We start from the raw sequence: 12,131 nt of genomic DNA on the forward strand, positions 1-12,131 counted from the left end.
ATTGAGTTTCTAACTATCTTTAATCATTCCATGTCAAAAATCATCTTGTATTTTAATAGAAACAGTAGCTCCAATCTTACTTAGAGAAATGAGAGAGATGAAATGGCTACCAAATAAATGCTTCAAGGGTAATATTACTTCAAGGTTTATACTTTTCTTAGATAAGATGATAAATCAAATCTTAACTGAATTACTGAAGTGTGATGTAATCTATTTTTTCTCTTGCATCACAATTATGTTTATTATACTGCTATAAATCATTAAAATGATAGTTAAGAGCTGGGGATGTAGTGTAGCTTTGTAAGTAGAGTATGTGTTTAGCAAGCAAAAAGCCCTGAGTTTAATCCCCAGAACCAAAAACAAACAAAAGCATGCTAGCTAACTTGGTCACTTGTTGTGGCCACCAATGAGCCACACCTCCAATACCCACACCTTCTGTAGTTCCTTCTCACTCTGAACCTTGGCTTGGCCTTGTGACTCCATGTGTCCAAAAGCAAGTACCATCCAACTAGGGGGTAATATTCCTTCTGGAAATCTACACACCACACAGAAAAGGAAATCCTGCTGGAGACTTGAAAGGGAAACCGTATACAGGCGCTCTGGAGGACAACCTGCCACATAGGGCAAGAGACCATGAGGAAGGGAACCCAGGCACCCAGTAAGGTCCCAGTTGAACACAATGACATAGGAACCACCAACCAGTCAAATCAAGAGAAATCATCAATCACTGTTGTTTTAAGCCACTAAGTTTTGGGGTGGTCTATTTTATAGCAATGGATACCTGAGAGAGTGCGTTACTCAGTGAATTTTTCTGTCCATTTTTTCCTTTTAAAAATTATTTCACTGACTAACACTCCTCCAAGAAGGTACTGATAAAGAGGAAAGATTTGATAATTTCTTAAAGAGTCTTTCAGAAAATGCATTCAATCATACAGCTTCTTAACAAATATTTATTGAACTACTATCAATCAGAGTAACCTATGAGTTCATGTGTAAATTCCAATTTCCATGCTAGTTTTGACCTTATTAGTAAGCAAAATTGATCGGTTCTTTCCATGTAAGTTCAAAATTTTGCAGAACATCAGTCCTGGCCTATGAAAAAAATCGCCAATATGAGAACACTTTCATATTCTCAAATCCAGAAAAGAGCATTCCACCACGCATGACTATTAAAAATATAAGCCCTATCTAAATTTCCTTCTGCATCTAGTTGATTAAATTGAGAGAAATTTTCTCCTATAGTCCAGTCTTCACTTTTTCTTCATGAGATAATGAACTTTGCTTATGAATTAGGATTCCAATTTCATCTCATTGTGGCCCTTATGGATCAAAAAAAATAGTGATTAAATTTTAAGTAGAGGCAAGCACATTTTGGCATTCTCTTTTAAAAGCTAACCCAGTTTCCTAAATAAAAATATCCAAAAAAATCAACCACACTCTATAAAACCCATAATTTCAACTTTTTCACAGAAGTCTTAGGATAAACAATATATTTATAATTCACATGTACATACACAATGATCATTATTATATTCTAAAGTGATTCTAAGACAACAGCTCAATTCTTTGGATTTCAATTAGATAAACTCTTATCAAACAAAAATGAGGGCTGGGGATATGGCTTAGTTGGTAGAGTGCTTGCCTTGCATGCACAAAGCCCTGGGTTCAATCCCCAGCACCACAAAAAGGAAAAAGGAAAATGAAAATACCCAACATCACTTTTTAAGCAACTAATAAGACTATAACAATAAGATACAACCATTTAAACACAGTCAACTTTGATTAATTATGCAGATAAAATAGTCACTATGGGATTTCCAATGCTGTGTTTAAATTCACTTAGAAGTGGAAACTACAAACATCTCCAGTACTATCCTAGGCTGTCCCCTTGGTCTCCTTTACAAGTTTGTTTTCAGATCCAGATAAACTGAAGAGCAGTTTACCTTCATTGGTCGCCTGTATTTCCTGCAGGCTGTAACATGCGCAATGACACTGGCGTGGGTCTCTTTGCTGACATTGATTCCATTTACTTTGATAATACACTGTCCAGGGTGAAGACCAGCTGCTGCGGCTACAGTTCCTTTAAATACAAATGCGGAAAATTGCCAAAAATGTATCTGAAGAATAAGATTCATCTTTATCATATATAGAACAATGAAAGCAATTTTTAAAATATAATAAGGGCCTAGCTAATATACTCCTAATAAATTCGGTTCTGATAGCAATTCTGTCTCAACATTTTTCTGCTTTTTAACTCACCATTCAAACTGTGATTAAAAAACATTTTCCCACCTCCCTAAGAATTAGTTTGAGGGAATATTTCAAAGTGACCTTTAAAATGCTAATAAGTTATTTTCCTTTTTAAATGTCTAGTCAATCTAATTTCCTAATATACATCTATGTAATAAAAACTACAAAAGCCAGAAACATATGCTTATCTTTCTTTACAGAGTCCCTAAACATTGAAAGAGAACTCACTTTTTTAAAAGAATGTCAATAATTTAATATGAACATAAAAAAGAAAAAAAAAAAAATATATATATATATATAGGTGGCTCAGGGGATTGAACCCAAAACCTCACATATGCTAGGCAAGCACTCTACCACTGAGTCACATTTTCAACCCCTAAAAATAAATTTTAAAGGCAAAAATCAAGTCAATTAGCTACTGTGAACAGCCTGGATGTTTTAAGAAAACATAAGTGTTCAGGAACCAGAGAATCTGTGGAGAACAGAGCAGATACTACCAATTTTTCAATCACTTTGTTTGCATAGGTACAGATTTAAATACAGACATGGCATATTCTAGCCAGCGAGTTAAGGTTTCTCTGAACCTTCCAGTGATCGATATTGGATAGTCTGAGCAAAATCAACATTGAGAAGGTACCACTGAAAAATAGAATATATGTAATTCTCACAAATGGTTGTAAAAACTAAGTGGTAGGGTGTGACTGGAGGAAGTGGGAACTGGGACATGGCACGGGGGTATATATTTTGTATCTGGAGAATGAAGTCTCTCTCTCTCTCTCTCTCTCTCTCTCTCTCTCTCTCTCTCTCTTCCTGATCACCATGTGAGCTGCTTCCCTCTGCCACACTCTTCTGCCATGATGTTCTGCCTGACCTTGAGCCCCAAGGAAGGGAGCTGGCCTTCTATGGACTAAGACCCCTGAAATCCTAAGCCCCTAAACAAACTTTTCCTTCTTCACAGTTGTTCTGGTCGGGTCCTTTAGTCACAGCAACGAAAAATCTGACCAAAACACTCCCCAAAATATCTAGGGGTTATTCAGTTATTCTGCATTGAATTGAGTCTTGGGGGAAGGAAGGACATTCCCAGCAGAGAAAATAGTAGGAAGGAGGGAATGGAGTGAGAAATCACCTGGACATGTGGAGGTGTGAGCGCAGAACTGGGCAGGAGGGTGTGAAAGAGAGAGAAAGGGGAAGCAGAGCAGAGCCCCAGGGAGAAGGCCTTGTGTGGCTGGTGCGAAGCCCTCAGCCTCTGAACCTTACAGACACAGAAGACCCTGAAGGCCTTGTGTCTAAGAGCCAGAATTAGTGAGGTAAGAAAAGAGAAGTCAGTCTTGGGAGATAATTTTAAGAAAAAGAAGAAGGACCTAGCTGATGAATGACTCACATTTAAAAAACTGCTGAGTAGTAACAGGGGCCCAGTGAAGACAAGACAGGCCATCAGGAACCACAACCACAAAGCTGTTCAGGAGAAGGGACAGAAAGGTTCATCCGAGTCTGAAATCCAGTGGCCCGGATGTAGGTAGGCAAGAGGACCTCTGGTCACACTGCAGAGAGTGGGCTGACTGCCGTGAATCACTGTGAGAACAAGGCTGGGGAGGCCTCTCTGCTTTGACCACATAACATCAGTGTGAAAAGAAACCAGAAAAACATCTTTTCATTTAATGCACACCGGAGAGGGCAAGCACAGAAGCATTTGTCTTTTGACTCTATCAGAAGCAGAAAAGCGTAAGAATCAGACTTTGACCAACCTCATCACTAATCTCCAAAGATAGAACCTTGCTCTTTAGATGATGGTAGACCTCAATTCACTCAGGATTTCAGTGACTTGCCAGTACTGGTAATGTGAACAACTCTTTTTTTGGGAGGGAGGGGGTGGGGGGTTTGTGAAAATGAAGAGATTTAATATCTAATATCCCATTTCCATTTGATAAAATTGAATGAGTTATTGAAACAGTTTTTAACAGTGTTAAAAAGAGAACAGACAAGTTTTTCAAGTATGACAGATTTTTATCATAATATGTATAATAATTAATCTTATAATCTAATAAATGTCTAACTAAATTTTATTCTGATAGCAAGGCCCTTTTAAAATGGCCTCTCTAATGTTTGATTATATTAGGATGCTTCCTGTTTCTCGGCACTAAAAGGTATTTATTTCCCCCTTGTTAGATAAATACATGGCTTCTCATGCTTACAGAAATACTTCCAGCTACAGCAGTTGGTTATTTATTATGTTTAGCAATGTGGAAACTGTTATTCCATTCCATTCTTAGTGTCAGTAAAACAAAAAAAAAATACATAACAACATGTCAATAGATGACTTGTCTTTCAAAAATTCGAATAATATACCAAGTTTTTAATCACCATAATTATTTAATTTAAAATGCATTTTATGGTGAAATGTATCCAAGGTTCATAAGAACACCTAAAGGAATTAAATAGAAACAGGTTATAGAGCCCACAGATCACCCGGAAGCCTCAAAACTCATATCTCTGAATTACGAAAAATGAATTAAAAAACCCAATTACTTGCAGTCAAGAAAAATACAAATATATAACCTTAAAATCATCAATACTCTTTTGTTTAAGCTGAATTATACATAAGCATTTATCCAGGATAAATAGATCAGAATTTCTGAAGAGATTTCTTTTAAAAATTTTTGTTTCTAGAATGTACTACCATTGAGTTAATACAGTGAAAACAAGATTAGTGAGAAAATTCCCAGCAACATGACTATGCATATTTTAAACATATTCCCGTTCTGAATGGAATATCTAACACATGCTAGAAAGCTCTTTACCAAGCAAGATGAATTTCTTACCTCTTCCTACTGCATGTACCACAGAAGGGCCAAATCCTCGGATCTGGAATCCAAGCCCATCAGCTGAATCTGGGATTTTCACAGTCCTAATATCAACCAGAAAATAAGGTAAGACGAATTTTAAATGCCACGATTGGTTAAAATAGCACTCATCTACACCTTTATTCACTCTTTCAATAAATACATGTGGAGGGTCCACCACATGAAAGACATTGGCTAGAAGCCCTGGGAGATAAACTTGGTCCCTACCAACACAAAAGCACATGGCAGGTACACAATACTTAATTTCTAAATTGAACACAATCATTACATAGCATATCCTGAAAAGGGGCCAGAGTCGGGGGGCAGACAAACCTCAATCAGACTCTTGAACTTCTCTGATACAAAGCTTCACTGAAACTGTTTACAGAAAGATACTGCTGTTAAAACTTACATTGCAGGTTATCAGTGAGGATTAAAAGAGACACTGTTGATAAACTGCTCTGCGCGGTGCCATGACCTAGTTAGGTGCTTAATACAATGGAAGCTTCTCTCATTAATTTACTGTTACAAAGAAAGAAAGGAGTACCTTATGAAATTTCTTGGTGAATATTAATATAACAGAAACACAATGTTAATACGTTTCTACCTGTTGGGAACTTCATCAAAGAACACTAACAAAGAACAAGTTATAAAGAACAGAGCTGTCAAACACTACATCAAAATAATTAAAGAATCTGATTAACTTTAGTATTTATGCAGTGAAATTCTAAAAGAATAATACATCAAAAGGAAAACCTGAATTTTTCAAAAAAGGGAATATTTCTGATAAATCCACACAGAAAAAAAAAATATGAAGGGATGGAAAACGTGAGTCAGCTGTCATGCCAAACAAGTGAAGGATGTTCAAATTGTTACTAATAAATGAGACGCTCCACAGAAGGAAGCCAGAAATCAGATAGCAACAATGCAAAGCAATGAACACCAGATAAGATGTAACATCACAACAATAAAAATGAGTACAAAATAGACTGCAGTAGATGGCAAAACCAAAGAATACAATGCAATAAATTTGGATGGATAGTACTTGATGTCAAAGAAACAACATTTTTCCAAAAGATTGATTAATTATGAAATAAATGTTCACAGCTCTTCAAGGGCAGGTTGGACAAAGTCTGACATTAGATACAGCTGGTGGAAGTAGTATAAGCAACACTTTATGCCTAGAAAACTTGAGAAAGCCATAGATTCCATTTAGGCAATGATAGCAAAGGTTGCATCTGCAACCTCACATATAACCTAAGCAGGCATTTAGTGATAAAAATACAAACTGTCTGTTCTAGAGAAACTTTGAAGTATTATTATAAATCAATTTATACAGTATGAAGTGACCTGCATGTATGTGGAATGGAGGTCAGAGAATTAATATGCCCTTTATCTCTAATTAAAGACTCTTTGGTGTACAACACTATATCCATTTCCTTTGAATCTCACACAGTTAATAGTGTCTGTCAATGATACACAGTGAATTTGCATAATACTGAAAATGAAAGATAACAAGAAAAAAAAGATCATAAATACATTTTCTGGTGAGCATGAAACAAAAATGGCCTACATATTATGAATAAAAGTTCATTTGTACTGAAGTAACTTGGGAGTTTTCAGGCATGATGAATTACTCTTGCTTTCAAATTAATGTAATTTACAAGGGCCCCTCAACCCTTTCCGAGTAGGTTTTTTTGTCCTTCTGATATTGCTATGTAAGGCTGACTATCTTCCAGAAGATCATTATGTTTTTGTTAACAAAAAAATGTACAAAAAAAACCATAAGATCCACTTTTAGGGGAAATAGTAGAATTCCACAAATAAAATGATCTTGTGAGAAAATGTTTTCCTGGTAGGAATATTATATTGCCTATTAAAAAGAAGGATTAAATTTATACAAGGGAAATGTTCTATTTCCTGTAGAAAATAAGTCGGCTAAATCATCTGCTACATAGGCTTCTGAAAACTTCCTTGATATTATCAAGTATAAAATACAGTTTAAATCAAAAGAAAGCTCAGTTGTATTTACTTCTCATATTTTTGCCTTTTCTCCTCCAAACAGGATGCTACTTAAATTTTTCAAAAGCTATTTTAAGAAAATCTAAGAGGGCCACACAAAAACTTCCATGCAGCTCTTCCTGAGGTCTCTTGCCCTCTAGATCTGAAGTGAAGATGACCCCTCAGGGTAGCCTTGGGAGCCAAAGGCAGGAGAAGGGAACTATGATGTAAGACAAAAGGAACTGATTGGAAAGAGCAGAGATCTTCCCACCTCTATCCAAATCCCCTCCATTTGTACTTTAAGAGTGTGAGAAATAAATCCTGCTGTGCTGAGCCATTGTGTGCATTCTGTTTGTAGCCCACAGTAGCTAATTCAGTTCATGGATTTCCTAAGAAAAGTGACCTGTTCTCTTTTATCAGAAAATTCACACAAGACAGAAACATGCATTATCACCATTCACTCTCACATCAATTTAAGAAATTGGGAAGAAACCGAAAACAATCAGGAATGCCTTATCAAGCAGGGATATCACAATGAACACTAAGAATAAAGTAAGTCTTTATAATTATCTTTAATATGTCACAACTTTCCAAAAACACTTGTAATGAGGTAACTACCAATTTACATAATTTGGATGTTAATTTTCAAATAGAAATGTTAAATTTAGTATTGATAATATTTTCAAAACATTTGATTCCATTAATAATAGATAAAGCCTCACTGTGGGTCTGTGCACATTGGACTACAGTGGAGAGTGTCTTTGATTGTTATAACTGGTTGTTGGGAGCTTCTACTGGCATTTCGTGGGTAGAGAATGGGATGCAGGTAAACTTCTACAGTGCCCACAGCATGTCCTCAAGGACGTTGTTAATGCACATGAGTATTTTACTTCACCAAAAATTTTCCTGGATGGGAATCAGCATAATTGTGCAAAGAATATGTACACATCATACAATAAAAATTGTGATTTCTCACATTAAATGTCACTCTGGCTTATTTACACTGGTTAAATATATTTTGTAAAATACCGTACCAAAACTTTTTTTCCTATTCTCTTAGTAAATTTGCGTGACCATTCCAAACTTTCTCTGAAAGACAAATGTATGCATGTGTATGTGTGTTTATTAATGAGTGATTTATAGTACTCAATGGAATAAAGACTCAAAGGTTATACATTTCAAAAAAAAAAGAAAAGAAAAAATGAATATACCATCTTTAAAAAACTTTTTAAATACAATACAAAATAGGTCCTTTTTATCGTTAAATACGAAATTTATTTTTTGATAATGAAATCCTAGTATTTCCAGGCCTTGCCTTTTAGGAATGGTCCTTTCAACTCAAATTTTCTAGACTTTAAATGTGACATAAACCAAAATATGTTCTTGATATAATAATCAATGGAACAAATGAAATGTGAAAATGGGTAAAAGTATCATGTATCACAAGAGTCCTCACTATATATTAAACCCCTCACTAAGTTCTTCACGTACCTAAAATTACGTAGTGTCTTGGTAGCTCTGTGCACAAGCATGCCTCTGCACATCTTATGAACACATATGCTAAAGTGAACATCGAAGTGAAGTAAAGTGCCACATTTAGCTGGTAAACAGAGAAAGAGAGGGTTGTACCTCAGGTTTCAAATACCATGCAGCAAACACTGAGGGACAGGTAAGAGCCCCCTGTCCCAGATCTGCTCTCGTAGCACTAATTCAAGGATGGGGATTTGCCTCTGTCTGTTTAGTTTGAAGACAGTGGCCTCACACCCATATACTAGCAGTTAGAAGGGTGTTCTCACACCATATGTCAGTGCACCAGTCAATAGTTATGGGGTTAAACCAGAGAGAAAAAGGCAAAAGCCTTAATGCTTACTAATGATTGTTTCTGGAATTACTATTCTCTTATCCCTTTCTTATCTTATTCCAGTCTGCCTCTCCCAGTTAAAGTTCCTCAAAGTATCAGGAAATAGGCAAGTGGAATAGCCTCATCCCAGGCAGAGCTGGATTAAGGGAGAGGAAGATCATAGTTAGGTTTAGAAGGAAGACACTGTTGTGGTTCTTTGCTGCCCCCTAGCCCAGTCTTCCTAAATTACTAACTTTAATTAATGGTCACACTCTATTAGACCACCTGATAAGTTACTGGTGGGGCTAAAGCATCCATCCACTTTAATGATTTCACACTGCCATGAACAGACTTACTAGGGGGAATCTGGACCATTAGACTGCTCTTTGACTCAGGTAAGCTACACACAGTACCTCCAGCTGTTCGTGATTATATATAAATATGCAATATTTTTTACATATAACAATACATTTTAAGACAAGGAAGAATACTATACGTACCCAAATTTTTGTAAGCAGTTAAAAAAAAAATCTTGGTTTTGAAGTGATAAGTATCATTTATCTGGAAATCAATGAAGTCGCTTATTGATAAATGATATAAGTAATATCTGAACGCTAATTGTGGCATCATCATGGTACATGAAGACAATGCATTAAGTACTTTATACATATAATCTCAATCAGTTAAACAAGCAGGGCAAATCTGACTAGGTAATACTAGTACACTGATGAAAATTATTTTCAGAAGAAAAGTCACTCAATTGCAAGTTTACCTACAATATGTCTTCAAAAAACAGAACACACAGCAGTATATAAAGCATGGCGCCACGATGTATGTATAAGGTGGTAGATATATGCGTTAACATTTAGAAAATACACTACACCCTAAATTTCAAAAAAATAGCAATTTATAGGTGATAAGACTGTAAGAAAAATATTTCCCCTCAGAAAAATCTGTATTCTCTTACTTTTCTACAATAAACATGAATATTTTTCTAATCATAGGTAGAAAGATGATAGGTCTTTTTACAGATTTTTTTTTAATTAATGAGCATATTACCAAACATATAAAAGTCTTGAGCGTCTCTCAGGCTAGATATGCTCTTATGAGCACTGAATTAAAAATGGAGTCTTGGGCTAGGGATATAGCTCAGTTGGTAGAGTGCTTGCACAAGGCCCTGGGTTTAATCCCTAGTACATACCAAAAAAGAAAAAAAAATGGTGTCTAATTACCTCAGAGCATCAGAAAGTCTGATAGTTTTGTAACAGTGGTCCTCTTTATGCTTTGAATATAGGTGTTGGTATCCTTCCACTGCACTTATTTTTAAAATGAACATGTTTCTTTCTCTTCTTCTCCGCCTACTCCTCCCTAATCTCTCCCTGTGGCTAATCTCAGGGAAAACAGCATTATCTTTCTTCCCCATGCTCCACAGAGTTATCTGTCCTTGAGTACATACACACCCACCATAGGAATGAAGTAATCCAGACTTTGGGGATGGTACCAGAAGATCTCAGAAATGACTATCTCCCAAATTAACATGTGAATTAAAACTCCAACTCAGAACACATGGAATGTAGCCTGTGAGTCACCTCTTTAAAGGCCCCCTGTTCCTGCTGATGGGCAGAATCACAGACTCTGGAACACGAGTCGTCCCCTGTGTTTCTCCTTTGCTGGCAAAGCAATAAATAAACTTCTTTTTCCCCTCGATTTCCAATAAACCATGTCCTCATTATTGGATTGGCGGCCTCACAAGGACTGAGCTTTCAGCAACAAATTGGCACCCCAGGTGGGACCCAAGAGCAGCCCCCCACCCCAGCTTTCTTGGGCAGGCCTGGGTCTCCAAGGAACCCCACTTCCATGCTGAGGATGTAAGGCAAACTTTTCCTGAGAGCTGACTGCTATAAAGTTAGGAGACAGGTAAGTGGGTGTACCTCCGGTCGAACCAAAAGAGGTATTCTTGTGAGTAAAAGAAGGGACTGAGGGACTGTCCCCAGCAGCTGCTGAAGCACTTTTTGCTTCAGGGAACCCCTGCCTTCCTTCCCTCAACTATATGGATTGCTCCATGTTGGTTTATTTGAGAAAAAAGGATGCAGTAAATGTGTCATACCTTGACTGTTCGGTAAGTTCCATCCCCTTTACCCGCACCGAAACCCTTGGTTCTACATAGTTGGTTTCCCTTTGTGAAACCATCTTGTCCCTCTTCGTGGGGACATCTGTAGTACCACTGGTATAAAAGTCAGAGCGGGAGTTGGGAACTTGAAGGATTTTCCTGTCTGGTCTGTTTTAAAGGATCCCCTCTGATCAGCCATGGTTCGGGAATCCCCTCTGGTTGTCTGTCTGTGTTTCTGTTTTGTTTCTATCAGTTACTGTCCCTTTTAAGACATGGCCAATACTGCATTGATCATACAGGTAGTCTCTTGGAAAAGATTGGCTGGCCAATTTAAAGGTTCCTATTTGTCGGACTTGGTTTTGGGGCTCCTCTCTGTTGTCTCTCTCTGGTTTTTTTTTTTTTTTTTTTTTTTTTGTTCCTGGGGACTGAACTCTGGGGCACTGGACCACTGAGCCACACCCACTATAAGCAATGTAGGTGTCCATGGCCTACAGACTAATATTTAGGATGCTGGTTATGTTCTAAAATATGAGATGCTTAATTCTAAAAATTTACTTAGTTAACTTCCTATTTCACTCATCTATGTATAATTCATTTAATCCCACAAAAATCATACAACTTACTCCCTTGGCTTTGTGCTCACAAGAACTCTTAGAGGCTTTCTGCTGTTTAAGCATGATTTCAAGAAGCAATCCACTTCATTGAAAGGTCTCATAAAAACCAGGTCACCATTAATAGCAAAAATCTTTTTCCCAACTTCCATGCCAGCCATCTAAAAGAGAAATCACACACACACACACAAAAAAAAAAAAATTATAATTCAAACAGTGACTTAATAAGAAATCTGTTTTCACAGAACTAGAATCTGAAAAATTCAGACCTTACACACTTTGGCATTTTAAACACATCTGTAATGTTTTTTGCAAATTCACAGAATGGATAAAATAACACAGTTATCATTTTTGAGGGCCTAGTTTTGAATTTGATTATAAAGCTTCATTGAAATTCTCATCCATTCCTCCTTGAATTGACATTGTACTCCTCTTACTCCCTTTTTCTATTGTATAAAGTAGTCCTTTTAAAATTTCAC

At 36.7% G+C, this 12,131-nt stretch overlaps 1 protein-coding gene across 1 annotated transcript in view; it reads right to left on the bottom strand.

Moving 5' to 3' along the window:
• The window catches only part of Prex2 (phosphatidylinositol-3,4,5-trisphosphate dependent Rac exchange factor 2), a 271,955-nt gene that overhangs the window by 128,828 nt on the left and 130,996 nt on the right, over nucleotides 1-12,131 (bottom strand). The window contains exons 18-20 of the mRNA XM_015485816.2: nucleotides 11,665-11,813; nucleotides 5,070-5,155; nucleotides 1,944-2,080 (exon numbers count right to left, since the gene is read on the bottom strand). Of these exons, the coding sequence (XP_015341302.1) occupies nucleotides 1,944-2,080; nucleotides 5,070-5,155; nucleotides 11,665-11,813 (372 nt within the window). The remainder of the gene's footprint in view (nucleotides 1-1,943; nucleotides 2,081-5,069; nucleotides 5,156-11,664; nucleotides 11,814-12,131) is intronic.

This window comes from Marmota marmota, unplaced genomic scaffold (assembly GCF_001458135.2).
Source record: "Marmota marmota marmota unplaced genomic scaffold, marMar, whole genome shotgun sequence".
Lineage (NCBI taxonomy): Eukaryota > Metazoa > Chordata > Mammalia > Rodentia > Sciuridae > Marmota > Marmota marmota.